At 40.7% G+C, this 16,222-nt stretch overlaps 1 protein-coding gene across 7 annotated transcripts in view; it reads right to left on the bottom strand.

Annotated features, from left to right (window-relative positions):
• The window catches only part of glt1d1 (glycosyltransferase 1 domain containing 1), an 85,532-nt gene that overhangs the window by 22,992 nt on the left and 46,318 nt on the right, over window positions 1-16,222 (bottom strand). For 4 of the 7 annotated variants that reach the window (XR_013578194.1, XR_013578195.1, XM_078554113.1 and 1 more), the window contains 4 exons: window positions 15,203-15,252; window positions 8,918-8,961; window positions 8,030-8,150; window positions 4,885-4,983 (listed from right to left, as the gene is read on the bottom strand). Coding sequence is in view for 5 of the 7 variants with exons in the window: in XM_078554113.1 (XP_078410239.1) it covers window positions 4,885-4,983; window positions 8,030-8,150; window positions 8,918-8,961; window positions 15,203-15,252 (314 nt within the window). In the remaining 2 variants the exon portion in view is untranslated. Of the gene's footprint in view, window positions 1-736; window positions 794-4,884; window positions 4,984-8,029; window positions 8,151-8,917; window positions 8,962-15,202; window positions 15,253-16,222 lie in introns of all 7 variants that reach the window. The other 3 variants (XM_078554111.1, XM_078554112.1, XM_078554115.1) reach the window with 2 other exon arrangements.

The raw sequence follows: 16,222 nt of genomic DNA, 5'->3' as shown, positions 1-16,222 counted from the left end.
AAGCAAGATAAGGTTTGTATGTTACCAACATTTGTAGTTCACTAACTCTTTGCACTGACATAAGGGCTAATATGTAACATTTCTTTTGCTAAAAGAAATTTAAGATCTCAGAGATCCATTCAAAAGGCTTTGATATTAACTTGGCCAGAACCAAATTTGTGTTTCAAACAAGGACTGCTGAAGCATGAAAGGCCCTAAGTTAAGATTCAGAAACTGGACACAATAGACCATTCCTGCACTTCTATATCTGCAAGAATGGGTGTTAGGCAGAAACAGGTGCAACATAATTATTTGGATGAAGTTTGGGTTAAGTCTCTGATCCACCAGCATTTGATACAATAACATTTTCAGCAGTGGAGTGAAGTGATGAGTATAGCATCACTTGACAATTACTAGCAATCTAAGGACACTGCCAATGACAATCTAAAATCAGGACAAGAATTTCAGTAGTCTGGTTTGGTTACATTTCAATAGATTTCTCGGTCAAAAATTGAGCTGATGGACTCTCTGTGAAAAGCTCATTTGAGTGGCTTAACAATACCCTAGTCAGCAGTCCTTGGTCTTGGAAGCTTATTGCTATAGTAAGATTGCAACCTGGCCAACATTATCTATTACGAACCCTAATTGATTCCTAAGTGCTACAAAAATAAAACTGTGTGCATCCAATGTGACTGGTTATAGGCCAATCTGGTGCATTTCATGGAGATAAAACCTCTTCACCCAATAGGTCTGTTACCCTCATATTTCCAGCTGTTTTAAATCTCCTCTGTAGAAGTTGGTATTCCCCAGACAGCTGTAACAATAGTCAAAAGGGGATAATTTAATTGAAGTAGGTTACAGCTGGCAGGACTCAATTAAAAAACAATTGAAATAATATTTTAAGTGACTGTAGGAGAGGAATTTTACTGTTAAAACTGTTTTAATGTATTTCAATAAACAAAAAAACTGCTATATAACAAATCAGATTTTCTTTTTCAATCTTGGAGATAGATATGCTGCCTATAATGGGAGGGCATGAAAAATGAGGGTGCAATTTTGTACTTAGTAGTATCCTTTCCCTGTGGGATGACAATATTTTTATATTGAGGAATTAGGAATGCATATAAATTTCTTTCTTTCTCTTTTGAAAATTCTCCCTTGGCTTGCATTATTCCTCAATTAATATAGGCAGGCAATTCACTCCGAGGCCTCTGCCAATAATGTACCTATCCTGATGGAAGCTAAATATAGATCAAAGATTAATTTAAAAAACACATTAATCTGTGATGCTGTACTTTGTTTCTTAGCAGATGATGCTGTAAAGCAGAATTTGTAGATCTCATGAGAATTTATTTTGTCTCGTTTCCAAATACCTGCAAGCATGTTATGGCTAGGATTAACTACAGTTTCATCAACTTCACTTAGACTAAAATAAATGCAGTCCAAAGTACCCAGAGTAAGGAATGGGAAGAGGCAGAGAATCAGAATCAATCCACCCAAATTGCCTATCACTTTAATGTACAACTGGTTATCTGTTCTATCTTTGCAAGTGCTACTATGCATAATAAATGACTTCAGAAAACAATGAATTTCTGAGGGTGCAATACTGCTGAAAAATTTGATGTTGTACTGTAAATTATCAAGTTTTAAATAGGCCTTTTCCAGTGCTCCCTCAATAAACCTAGTTGACAAAAATTCTATATTCTTTGATCTCATTTTTCAAATTGTAATAATACATTTCTGCAATTACACCAGAAATAAGAGATAACCTGGACTCCCCAGCCAGTTCTCAGCATCTACCCTGTCAAGCCCTCTTGGAAACTTACACTTTTCAATGAGATCAGCTCTCCTTCTTATAAACTCCAGTGAACATTGTTCCTTTCTCCTCAACATCCCCTCATAGAACAATCCTCTCATCCCCAGAAACCAATCTAGTGTGCCTTTGTTCCACCTCTTTCTAAGGCAGGCATATCTTTTCTTACGTAAGGAAGATATGGTCTCGCCAAAGCCCTGCACAATTGCAGCAAGACTTCCTAACTTTTGTACTCCAAACTCCTTGCCATAAAGCCTGACATACCATTTTCTTTCCAAATTGCTTGCCATATCTGCATGTTAACTGTCTCTGTGTTTCATGTCCAAGGAAGCCCAAATCCCTCTGAACATTTAACCAACCAATAGTTCCTTACCATTTTAAAATATTATGTTTCTCTAATCTCTCTAGCAAAGTGAATAACCTCATATTTCCCCACATTATACCCCAACTATCACCTTCTTGCCCATTCATTTCCCTTTGCAGACACTTTGGGCTGAATTTCTGAGTCAGGCTGATTCTGGGGGCCTTTAAAAATGGCAGGCAGGTCCTAGATGCGGAAGTCCTGTCCCCATTTCCAACAGATTCTGTTTTTGCTGGCAGGAGGAGGGGGCAGGGCGTGAATCACACAGACCAGAAATCTGAACTCAGCAGGGCCATGTGAAATTTGTGCAGAGTTCAAACAGACTCCATTTTCACTGTTCCAAGAGCTTTACCCTGCAGTGTGGGAACCACGATTTTATAGAGTATGTGTAAATGCTCTTGAACGGCAGATAAGGTCTGTTTAGGTGTCATGATCTGATGTGATTTCAATCCCCAGCACTTTAAAAATAAAAGGAGGCTGCAGCTGTCAGAGTAAAAAAAGATACTGAGATCTCTAGTGTATTAATTGATTGATAGGCCATCTGATGTTACTAGAAAAAACCATTAGCCATATGTTCCTGCACTTTCAATAAGACTTCACTGTTGACATTTCCCAAGGGCTGTTATTATAACCCAGTCCATTACAAATGCTTGGCTGAGATTTTAAAACTCCAAAACCACTTATCTCAGCAGTGGGCTGAGTTCACATTTTAATGAAGTTTTAAGAAGCTGTTAAAGGATTAGCTGTCTTTGATGTGGTTAGTGAATAGAAGTTTGTTTTTATAACAGATTGACTACTTGAGGGGATTCAACATTTTTAAATGGGTTTTATAACTGAAAGATTTTTTAGTATCGACTGTGTAGTGAGAGCTCTCTGGTTTGAAGTTTTTTTTTTCATCTCCACATGGCTCCTAAGGTCTGGGTGAGTAGCCATGGAGGTGGCATGAGGTATGAGTATGGGTTGGGGAGTGAGGGTGAAAGGGCCTAGCAGCCTTTTATACAACTAGGTTGAAATCTCAAAGAACCGTAGTGCGCCTTCTAACCAGCCAGCCTCTGCATTTGCCCACTTATGTGGCCATCTTCGAACTGCCTTTGGAGGCAGCCTGCCTGACTCCATCCCGCCCTCACCTCCTGGAACAAATTTTGGGAGGTGGGGGCCCTGGAAATTTACCGACTCAAGCTTCCCGCGTCAATGGCAAAAAATTCAGCCCTCAATGTCCTCCTCACAGGAGGCTTAATTTCCCACTTAGATTTATACTGTTAGCAAACTAGGTTATGTTACATTCAGTTTCTTCATCTAAGTCATTGATACAGATTGCAAATAGAAGGGTCCCATCAATGATCCTTGCAGCATCCACTAGCAACAGCCTGCCAACCTGAAAATGACCCATCAATTCCTACTCTCTGTTTTTTGTCTCTTAATCAATGCTCAATCCACACTAATATTAATTGTGTTTAATTGGATGCTGGCGATGAGCATTAACTGTGGATTCATTTATTTTTCGCATAAATAGACACAGACTGAAATTGTGGTTGGGGGGTAATGAGATGTGTGATTGTAATGTGAAACTCTGTAAATAAATGCTAATAAATAAGTGTGGAAAGATTGGCTCTAGTTCTATCCTTCAGCAATTGGCTTTCTGGAATATATCACATTACCCCAACCTCATGATCCCTTATCTTGTGTAACAACCTTTTGTGTGGTACCTTATCAAATGTCTTTTGAAAATCCCAATGTGCTATATCCAGGGCAAAGAGGAGTGAGATTATCTGAAAGAGCGAGTCACACTCCGTTTCAATGTGGAGTTAAATCAGGCCGTGACACCCATTTGTTGCACAAGTTTATTGCAGGTACAAAGCCAAACTATCTTGCACTAATTAAATTTAGGATATCTGCACCCTAAGGTATAACTTAATTGTGAGATGCAATTTGTGATAAACTAGTACAAGAGTGGCTTGGATTAATAGCATATTTAAGTAGTGCAAAAAGAACTTTAATCAGGAGATGTTTATTTAAAAAAATGTTCAGCAGTTTTGTCAGTATTCACTCATCGGTGTAGTCATTATCTAGAACCTTTCAGCAAAATAGTCTGATTCCTATTGCTGTGCATATCATCCAACACTTAATACTGAAAGCTTTATGTATTTCTCTCAAATCAGAATGTGCCATTAGTTAACACTCCAGACGTTGGGTCATGGTTTTGTTCAACTGAATTTTTTTTGGTTAATAAACTGTACTGGAACTCCTGGGTCTCTCATCTCTTCCTCAATAAAATAAAACTGTCTAATACTTTGCGTGGATTAGCTAAACCACTAATATCAGATCTGCAGGGAGCAGGTAACATAATTTGGATTCAGCGCATGAAATGTATAAAGGCAGAGTAGTACAAATACCACTGTTTTACTCCACAATCGCAAGGTCAATTTTTGGAGGGCAAAATTGCATCATTTTTTATTTTGAAAAATGCAAACATGCAAAAGAACAAACTTCGAGAAGGGATGCATCAACAAGTGCACTGCCAGCACTGCTAGATTCTACAGCCCCCATCATACAGCGCCAGTGCAAAACCAAACTTTAATTTGGTACTGATTTGGCTCATATGACTCAGGTGGATTGAATTAGAAGCTAAAGGTTGAACTGTGGATGATTTCTGAGCCAATTTGACCCTGCTGTGGCACCATAATCAGAGCATAAGATTCCTCTTGTCTAATTTAAATTGTTCATTACTCACTGGTGGATCAAAGAAGAGAAGTCCTGTATTCTTGTGCTTTACTATTGCTCTATTTCCAGGTATATTCCTTGCCAGCACTGGAACGTTAAGGTCCATCGCCTAAATGCAACATCCCCAGCCAAAAAAAGGAAAACTTCAGTTATTTGTCTTATCAAGCAAAAAAAATTAGTAAAACTAAACTTGAGTATTGTCTAGCACTGACAACCGATTTAAGATTATCAGTCAGGCCGGCAGCATGGCTCATTTATGCGTACTAGAAGCTACATATATTCACGCACAGGGCCCAGTCCATTGCAAGCAGAAAGAACATGTCCACGCATTGTGCCTTTTTCAACAAAAAAACTTGGGGGGCAGCTATTCCCTGGTTCATTCCAAACGGCAATGCCTTGACTAATCAGAGTTGATCTGCTTGGTTTGAATTTAAACAAAAGCTTGGCAGTTAACAGTTCCCTGGTGCATTCTCCATGGCAACACCTTTACCCATGCCAACTAATCAGCACCCTCTTCTCATGCAGTATAAACTGTTGTTCCTTTTGAGATTTGTACTCTTGCGAATCTGTCCTGAGGAGTGCAAGACAAAACGTTTTGATAGCATGTCTCTTTTTTCAGCAATACTTAAGTTTTGTACTACCAAGCAACTATAAAACTAAATTAAAACAGAATTACCTGGAAAAACTCAGCAGGTCTGGCAGCATCGGTGGAGAAGAAAAGAGTTGACGTTTCGAGTCCAACATGACCCTTCAACAGAACTGAAGTATAGTTAGGAGAGGGGTAAAATATAAGCTGGTTTAAGGTGGGGGGGCGGGGGGAGAGAGAAGTTGAGGGTGGGGTGGTTGTGGGGACAAGCAAGCAGTGATAGGAGCAGATAATCAAAAGATGTCACAGACAAAAGGATCAAAGAGGTGTTGAAGGTGGTGATATTATCTAAGAAAAGTGCTAATTAAGAATGGATGGCAGGACACTCAAGGTACAGCTCTAGTGGGGGTGGGGTGGAAAGACTAACAAGGTATTAGTTGTAGATTTAAAAATAATGGAAATAGGTGGGAAAAGAAGAATCTATATAAATTATTGAAAAAAAAAGGGAGGGGGAAGAAATGGGGTGGGGATGGGGGGAGGGGAAGTTTAAGATCTAAAGTTGTTGAATTCAATATTCAGCCCGGAAGGCTGTAAAGTGCCTAGTCGGAAGATGAGGTGCTGTTCCTCCAGTTTGCGTTGGGCTTCACTGGAACAATGCAGCAAGCCAAGGACAGACATGTGGGCAAGAGAGCAGGTTGGAGTGTTAAAATGGCAAGCGACAGGGAGGTTTGGGTCTTTCTTGCGGACAGACCGTAGGTGTTCTGCAAAGCGGTCGCCCAGTTTGCGTTTGGTCTCTCCAATGTAGAGGAGACCGCATTGGGAGCAACGAATGCAGTAGACTAAGTTAGGGGAAATGCAAGTGAAATGCTGCTTCACTTGAAAGGAGTGTTTGGGCCCTTGGACGGTGAGGAGAGAGGAAGTGAAGGGGCAGGTGTTGCATCTTCTGCGTGGGCATGGGGAGGTGCCATAGGTGGGGGTTGAGGAGTAGGGGGTGATGAAGGAGTGGACCAGGGTGTCCTGGAGGGAACGATCCCTACGGAATGCCGCTAGGGGGGGTGAAGGGAAGATGTGTTTGGTGGTGGTATCATGCTGGAGTTGGCGGAAATGGCGGAGGATGATCCTTTGAATGCGGAGGCTGGTGGGGTGATAAGTGAGGACAAGGGGGACCCTATCATGTTTCTGGGAGGGAGGAGAAGGCGTGAGGGCGGATGCGCGGGATATGGGCCGGACACGGTTGAGGGCCCTGTCAACGTCTGTGGGTGGAAAACCTCGGTTAAGGAAGAAGGAGGACATGTCAGAGGAGCTGTTTTTGAAGGTAGCGTCATCAGAACAGATGCGACGGAGGTGAAGGAACTGAGAGAATGGGATGGAGTCCTTACAGGAAGCGGGGTGTGAGGAGCTGTAGTCGAGGTAGCTGTGGGAGTCGGTAGGCTTGTGATGGATATTGGTGGACAGTCTATCATCAGAAATTGAGACAGAGAGCTCAAGGAAAGGAAGAGAGGTGTCAGAGATGGACCATGTGAAAATGATGGAGGGGTGGAGATTGGAAGCAAAATTAATAAATTTTTCCAGGTCCCGACGAGAGCATGAAGCAGCACCGAAGTAATCATCGATTTACCGGAGAAAGAGTTGTGGGAGGGGGCCGGAGTAGGACTGGAACAAGGAATGTTCCACATACCCCATAAAGAGACAGGCATAGCTGGGGCCCATGCGGGTACCCATAGCCACACCTTTTATTTGGAGGAAGTGAGAGGAGTTAAAGGAGAAATTGTTCAGTGTGAGAACAAGTTCAGCCAGACGGAGGAGAGTAGTGGTGGATGGGGATTGTTTGGGCCTCTGTTCAAGGAAGAAGCTAAGGGCCCTCAGACCATCCTGGTGGGGGATGGAGGTGTAGAGGGATTGGACATCCATGGTGAAGAGGAAGCGGTTGGGGCCAGGGAACTGGAAATTGTTGACGTGACGTAAGGTGTCAGAGGAATCACGGATGTAGGTGGGAAGGGACTTGACAAGGGGAGAGAGAAGGGAGTCAAGATAACGAGAAATGAGTTCCGTGGGGCAGGAACAGGCTGACACGATCGGTCTGCCAGGACAGTTCTGTTTGTGGATTTTGGGTAGGAGGTAGAAGCGGGCCGTCCGAGGTTGGGCGACTATCAGGTTGGAAGCTGTGGGAGGAAGATCTCCAGAGGAGATCTAATTTGAATTCTTCTCAATTTCACCCCGTACTGATTTTAAGTCCTAACACATAATTTCCCTGATGAAGAATTGGTCTATGTTTTTTTTTCATGTCACTACTGGTGTTTCACCACAGCTTGGCATGTGTGATTTGAGTTGGGACAGTCAGAATACTGACCTTTCCAGTTCACTTCTACACAAAAAAAAGCCATTTAGCTCTACAAATGAAGCTAACAAGCCCACAAGTTTCACATCACAGGTAACCCTAGAATACAAAGCTGCTGACATTACAATTGAAAGGTTAAAGAACTAAATTATCTGGAGTTAGTGAAATTGCAACAACTTTTAAAAACATAATTGTTTCTAAAAAAATCAGATATTATGGAACATGTAGAACCTCTAGAATTGTAGAAGACATTCCTTCAGAGATAGAACTGTTTACTACAGCAAAAGAGTCCCTCATGGCAGCATGTAATTCTTCCTGGGGTTTCTCTGAAACTAGATAGACCCCAAAAGCACTATAAAATAACAGAAAAATGGTCATGCAAAATCCTCATAAAATCATACATCATAGGTTGCATACTAGCAAAACATTTTAAAATCAACTGAATTCAATTTTGTGGTTTCAGTTCCTTTGTTTTGTTGTTTTCTTGAAATCGGGAATGAATTTTTGTGTCCTTTAATTCATTAAGGTGAGAAATGTCACTGCTGCACAATGGAAGGTTATATCCATTTTGAACAACTATTAAGTACTCCCAGGTCAGGAATAGTGTGGGCAAGAGATAGTGTAAAACTCTTCCTACTCTACTCACCTGAACTCTAGCCTTGTAGAGAAACTTGCTGTACCAGTGCAAATTTCTCTATTTCTCATTTAATGCCATTTGCCCATTAGGTCCAGCCTGCTCATACTCAATGTGCATAGGGTACAGAAAGCCAGCAGAGAGGCTTTTTACTTCATTAGACATGGCTAGATTCAAACTAACTCCCAGACGACAATACCAATGAGACACTATGGTTTTCAATTGTGGAAACTTTCAAAATTGTTAGTTCAGTACATGAAAGTATAGGACACATTCCTGTATAAGCTGCAAGAAGCATTAATCATTCCACAGATCAAGTAAATGACCAATACTGGGCTTATATCTTCAAAAAGAATGTTTTTAAAAAAAATAAACTAAATACAAGTTTTGGGTCAATAATAATAAAAACAAATTTCAGGGAAGCAGAGCGTTAAAGAAATGGATATTTGTTCTTTCAATTTAAAAGGAAGTTAAAACTACCTTACCTCTTGACCTTAGCTTCTACCTGTTGTGTAAACGCTGCTTCAACCTGAGAAGATAAATCAGTCAAACAACAGATCAATTTGTCATTTCTCTTTGGGAACAGATGTTCAAAAAAATCTGTACTTATCTCTCAAATAATGAATATACTTTGCGATTCTTAAAATAATACATTTTGAAATTGTATCATATTTGTCATGGCCAGCATTCTTCCCTCTACCACTACCAGCAAAAACTGATTCACTGGTTATTTATCTCATAGGCTGTTTGGAATTCAGATACATTCAAAATTGGCTGCAATCTTTCTTTACGTAACAGTTCAATTTAAAAGTAATTCACTGGTTTGTAAAGAATGCCGGAATGTCATGAGGCATGATAATACAACAATATAAATTCAAGTCCTTCTTCCTTCCATATAACATAATATCCTCAATAAATGAAAAAATGAACCTGCAAATTACTTCTGCTTCCAGTTTTCTTTCCTCCCCTCCTGATGGTGGTGATTCAGGGTAAACTATGGTGCCATGAGCAGTGACAGCTTTAATGAGTCTCAACCAAGCTCCCATTTACCATGAACTCAGACAATGACGGCTCACAGTATATTTCATCATGAGGGCAGCACCACTGAGCTTAATACTGTTCTTTCTCAACATCCATATAAATGCATTCTTTCGAACTGGGTCACTGGATAATAAGCAAGTGCAGGAACCCTGGTTCCTATTTTTCCTCCATTTCCCTTGGACTGCCTACCTGCTGTGGGCCTATCACTGGCCAGGCTAAGATTATTTCAAGTAATAAATGAAGTCTAGGAACTTTTCTAATTCATTACAATATTTGAATAAACATACAAGATTAATTTTCCCCTGGATTCCCTCCTGCGCACCCAACAGGCACAGTGAATTTGAGTTGCAAAGTAACTGTAAAGGATGAGGTGCTCCTGATTTTTCAGTTTTGGGCCTTCCAGTTGCAGGTCTGAGAGGCCATAGGATCATCCAGGGGAAGGGGATGGGTGAGGTATGGGGTTGATATAAAGCATGCACCTACTTGCTGAATCTTCCAGTTACTCCCAAGATCTGCAGAACCTTTGGCTGTGGGGTTTCTGCACGAGCTATGATGCTTGATTGCTTTGCCCCTCTGCCAGTTGCCTGCACATCCGGCAGATACATAGGTGACCAGGACACTGAGGTCAAAGGCAGGAAATGCCTCCTCGTGCCTTATGTTCACACTCCAGATGTTGGCCCATTAGGAATGTCAGGCAAATTCCACCTTAGTTACAAAGGTGATGTTCCACAGATGCTGCGATGCCGAAAATCTCCCCTATGCACTTAATACACATTCATCTAAATGCTACTGAAGGTTATCAAATTTTTAAAGAATGAATTCTTTGCTGATCTACTGTACAATATTGCAAATTAAAAATGGAGGCACTGTAAAACTTAGAAGCTCATTCATAGGACATGGGCTTTTAAGTTGATGAAATATGTTCTACAACCCACAATGTGTTAAAGAAACAAAGATCTATTCATTATATTCTGATGGTGAAATCATCAGTGGTTTGCATTGCAGTTTTTCAGGTTTGTATCTAAAAACATGTGACTTGCAATGAATTCATAAACATAAAATTTATAGGATATATTAGATTTCTTATAGGAAAACCTATGCTCCGTCCTGTCCACTATTTGCAATTCTATCTTCTTGCATGTCTTCCACTCTTTAGTATCCCTTCTCCTTCTGTCTTTCATATATTACCTTATCTTCAAACTTTCCATGATGTCTTTCTCTGCTTTAACTCTCCCAAGCTGTCATTTATTTTTTCCACCTTAGCTCCTTTGCGTTCTCCATTTTCTGTCTCCTTCGCTTCAACTACCCTTTCATTCTCACTTTTTTTTAATCAATTTCTCATGCTTTTTTCCTCATCTCTTCTACCCTGGCTGCATTTTATTTACTTTTTTGCTGATTGCACAAGCGTAAGCCCAAAAAGTCCAACACTGAGGTGCTCATGCATGAAGCATGAAAGAACCTTGGGAGCAAAAAGCCAGCTGAAAGATCTGGACTCTAGTAAAGGATCAAAAGGTAAGTCAAAGGCACCGACCAAAAGGGACTCACCAGCTGCCATCTTGATAACAGGAAGGCTAAGTGCAACAACCTGAAGCTAAAACACTGCACAGTTTGCTCACTTTTACCCAACCTGCGCATGCAACTACTGCTTTAGTAACTTTTTTCTTGGTAATAAATCACATTGTTATACCAATTTAAAATGGTTCCAAAATAAGTCATTAATCCACTAAAAAGCTTTTCTGTTCAGCCACTATAGAAATACTTCTCTTTACTGGGTTGACAAGATGATCAGACTTGGGTCAGTCCCTGCATTGATTAATCACAATTGAGTGACCCAATTTGTTTTAAATAGTCTGAGCACAAAATGGCATTGCAAATGCAGATTACAGCAACCAGTAACCTCATTGTAAACTCCTGTACATATATGTGCGTTATTAAAACAAAGTGGGGTAATGTTAAAATCAACTTAATTAAAGTGCCACATTGCTTATTATGATTATTCTTCGGAAAATATTTACCAAAAAAAAAGGTAACCAGAAATTTAATAAAAGAGAAAAATCACAAATCTGCAATGCAACTGCATATCCTTCTGCAAGGCAGACAGCCAGGCAGGCTTATTGGCAATACCAAAGTCATTAACAAAGAAAACACATTAAATTATTTAGCAATGTGGAGAGGCAGGACCATCTGCTGATCTGAAATACAATCCAACTTGCATATGTAAATCACGTTTAATAAGGATATTTATCCCTAAAAATTGCTAACTCAAGCCAAAATTCATCTCAGAAGTTAACTCCTTATTGAAAACTCCTTTAGCAGAGCATTAGGATATCTTAGGTGTTATGGACAGGGGAGGAGAGACAAACTGAAACTCCAATTCCCTTCCCTTATTGTCTGTGATCAGTGTGGTTTTAAAAAAGGTGTGAGAGTCTCTTAGCCTCCTTGGGTATGAGTCAATTAAATAACAGCAGCCACCTTTTGTGGGTTTAAATAAAGAGGGGTATTTATTCTTGCATTTGCCTCAAAAGTCTAAATGCCACATCAATCACTCAGCACTCACACACACAAGAAAAGTTCGGTTAAACAGTATATTTTTATAAGTCCTAAACCAAAAGAACAGTCCATACTTCATGAGTTGGGTTTGTAGAAGAACAGTTGCTGTGGGCCCAATAAAGAAAGGATCTTTTTCCACGCTTGAATTGTAGCCCAGATGGGTTCAAATAGCTGAAGTCAGATATCCCGATTGTTGCAGGATTTCCTCAAAGAGATGAATATCCAGCAGGTCACAAAGCTAAGCACTTGTGGTTTTCGTATCAGAGGGCAGAATTTTTCAGTCGGCGTGTGGGGGCGGGCTGGACACGCCGAGGTGTAAAATGACGCGTGATAATGTCGGGTGTGCATCACGACGTCATCGCGCTGAGTAGCAATGTTGCATTCGGAGGGTGTGCACCTGAGTCGGCTGCGTGCCCGCCAATATGTAAACAGCCTATTAAGGGCATTAAGGATCTAATTAAGGTTATTATAAACGCTGCCCATCCAATCTTACAGTTGGCAGGCAGGCGAAAAGGCCAAGCAGCCTTCATGTTTTTTAGAAAACCTCATCCACGAATTTTCTGAACATCGATTCAATCTCCCTGAGACAGCACCATGCCTCAGGGAGATTGAAGCGCACTTTTGTGTGCATGTGCGAAAGTGTGCTGGCCTCGACTCTCCCTCCTCCGCCTGCCCGGACAGGTAGCGCTGAGCGCTACCCGTCGCCTCTTATGCTGGGCGGGTCTTAACTGACCCGCCCATGTAAAATGGCGGTGCGGAGCCGATCGCAGGCGGTGACCGCTCCTGCCCACTCCCACTGAACCCACCAACTGAAAAATTCTGCTCAGAAGGTCAAATTCTTTTGCAGATGGACTTGGGGTTTTTGTATAATTCTGGGAGGCTCTTTTAAGATATATGACCTCTAGGTAACAATTTCCTTGCATGTCTTAATGGGCTCCTTTCTGCACTCAAATTTATCTTTGAAATGGAGCAAATGAACTCCCCTTCCTTGAGATACGAGTTGAGAAATCTGCCAGGCGGTTCTCTATCATGGTCTACCACAAGCCTACCTTCACTGGTCAATATATGCGTTGGTATTCTTACAGTTCCACACGCTATAAGATTGGTCTTAATGGCAACCTTGTAAATAGGCCCTAAGCCATTTGCTCACCATGCAAGCTCGATGCTGAAATAGGGTGCATGAAAGACATCCTGCAGGATAATGGCTACCCTGATCTGGTCATTTCATGCTGTATATTACGCAAACTCATGAATGGGTCTAAGGCCATCACTTTCTGCCCTGAAAAGTGCCCAGTCCACCTCAGGTTACTCTGGAAAGGCAAGGTATCTCAAAAATTTGAGCAACAGGTGAAGCTAGCTGTTTCATGCTGCTACTATGCAGTAGCAACACGAGTGGTATTCGCCACTAACAGCATGCTGCCTATCACACAAATGAGTAATGTGGTATATGAATTTCAGTGCCAGTGTGATGCTAGTTATGTAGGTTGTACGTCCCAAGGACTGGTGGATCGAATCAAACAGCATGTCCCAGCTGCTGTTCACAACAGGCAGGGTACAGATCATACCCACCAGCCCGTGCTTGCAAAACTCAAAACACAGTGTCCAACATTAGATGTGATTCTGCAATTGGACAACATTTGCTAGATAATCCTCAGTGTGCTAAGAATTATGCTGGCAACCAATTTAAGATCGTCAGTTGGGCTTGCAGCGTGGTGCATGTGTGTGTACTGGAAACTACATATATTAATACACAGGGCCTGTTTTTTGAAGACAAAAAGAACATGTACACACATTGCGCCTGTTTCAGCTAAACAAAATAAGTGACAGCCATTCACTGATTCATTCCTCAGGGTAATGCCTTGACCATTCAGGGTCAAACTACCTGGTTTAAATTTCAAACAATGCTTGGCAGTTAACTGTCAGTCGTCATCAATGGTGCATTCTCCATGGCAACGCCAACAAATCAGCACTCTCTTCAAACACAGTATAAATTGTTGTTTTCCCCTTATACTGGTTTCTTGCGAAGTATCCTGATGAGTGTAAGACGAAAAGCTTAGACATGTCTCTTTTTTCAGCAATACTTGACCTTTAGGTTCTTAAAGGCAAATATGACACAGCTTTTTGTTGCAGTTGCTGTCTCTTTCCATGTTTTCTGCAGACTGCCCAAGTTTTTCTGGGTCTTCAGATTAAAACTCGTTATTTCCAACCAGTTTTCAGTTACTTGACCAATATTGGTATTGTTCACCTGCAACTTAGCTAAAAGCCATTGCTATACAATGGAAATAATGGATGAGACTGGTTCCTGGGTTGAACAGTTTTTATTATTCTTTCCTGGAGTTTAGGTGTCGCTTGCACTTGTTGCCATCCCAAGCCGCCCTTGAACTGAATGTCTTGCTAGGCCATTTCAGAGGACAGTTAAGAGTCAACCACATTGCACACAGTCACAAAAATGGCAGACCATGTAAGGATGGCAAATTTCCTTCTCTAAAGGGTATTAGTGAACCAGATGGGCTTTTACAATAATTAATGAAAGCTCCATGGCACCATGACTAAGACTATTTTTATATTCTAGATTTATTAATTGAATTCAAATTCCACCAGCTGCCATGGTGGGATTTGAACCCAGTTCCTCAGAACGTTATCCTGGGTCTCGGAATTACCGGTCCAGTGACATTATCAATGTGCTATCATCTACCCATTGTCTTATGAGGAGAGATTGAATAAACAAGCCCCATATTCCCTGGAATTTAGAAGAATGAGAGATGATTTAATTGAAACATATAAAATTCTTAAGGGGCGTTGGCAGGATAGGTGCTGGGAAAATGTTTCCCTAGTTGGGGAATCTAGAACACAGGATCACAGTGTCAGAATAAGGGGTTGGCCATTTAGGACTGAGGTGAGGAGAAATTTATTCATTCAAAGGGTCTGAACCTTTGGAATTCGCTACCAGAGAGATGTGGATGTTCAGCTGTTGAGTATGCACACAAAACCAAATCTTCCACTATATTTTCATAAGCTCACTTAATAAAGTGTGGTTACATAATCTTAATGCCATATCTATTTGTAAGGATAAAGCAATGGATTGGTATTAACTTGCCCTGCTTGACATACCCTTCACTCAGCAGAGGGCCACTACGCGAGTCAATAAAACACTCAAAAAATGCAGAATGATCTCTCACCTCTGGTCCAATAATAATTAAATGAACCCGTGGTTCTTTCTTATGCCAAGCTATAAAGCAAGATAAAGGTTTTTTTTTAAAAATCAGCTGAAACGCAACAAAGAACATTTAAATTAGTGCGATGCATTGTATGATTTTACAAATTCAGCATTACGGTAAGATTGATCCATGTCGGCTATGGGTTTTGTCCTTATTTCAGTTGCATTTAATTCATGACAATGGACCGCTGCTTCATTTCTTTTCAATAGTCTTAAGGAAATTGATAAAACTGAACCCATATAGTACATTTGAAATTGCCGTTAACTTTAGAAACAAGGGTCATGGGTTGAATCTCAGAAGAGGGAAAGTGCGCAGACAGTTAAAATGTAATCACTTTACCCAACAGATGGTGAATGCATGGATTGGAATGCTCAGAAAAATAGTAGTGGCAGATAGTGTGGGGAAAAAAATCAAGTTGGAAATAGATATATATTTGAGAAAATTGATTATTTAAGAGTATTAGTTTTTGAGACTGGCCAGGATAGACTACCAAATAGTTTCTGGCCCTGTATTTATGTTTTGAACATTCTTTTAAGCTGCAGAGCCATTTCATCCAGTAGTCTACCCTATTGATGGTTAATGGTCACACAACAAAAATCTTAAACTGTACTGATAACCAGTGTAACTTGAATTCACTGAATTATTTTCAATTTCTTTAGATGAAAAGCTTCTTACAGTGAATTTTGTCACTATAAAAATTGTTGTAGAGTTACACGTAAAATTATGAAAGAACCCCCTGTATCCAAAACTCAGGCCATAAAGATGAGATAGTCACTAATAAATTTAGGAGAGACCTCATTACCCAGAGAATGTTTAGAATGTGGTGAGTTGCACAGGTGCTCAAGAGGAATCTATAAACTCATGTGGGAGAAAGGAACTGAAGAACATGCTGATGGGGTTGGATGGGGTCGGGTGGGAGGGTGTTCGTGTGGAGCATAAACACCAGCATATGCCAGTTGGTCCAAATGGCCTGTTCCTGTG

The sequence above is a fragment of the Cetorhinus maximus genome, chromosome 12 (genome assembly GCF_964194155.1).
Source record: "Cetorhinus maximus chromosome 12, sCetMax3.hap1.1, whole genome shotgun sequence".
NCBI lineage: Eukaryota > Metazoa > Chordata > Chondrichthyes > Lamniformes > Cetorhinidae > Cetorhinus > Cetorhinus maximus.
The sequence above is the reverse complement of the archived record's forward strand: the minus strand, read 5'-3'. Positions and strand labels throughout refer to the sequence as shown.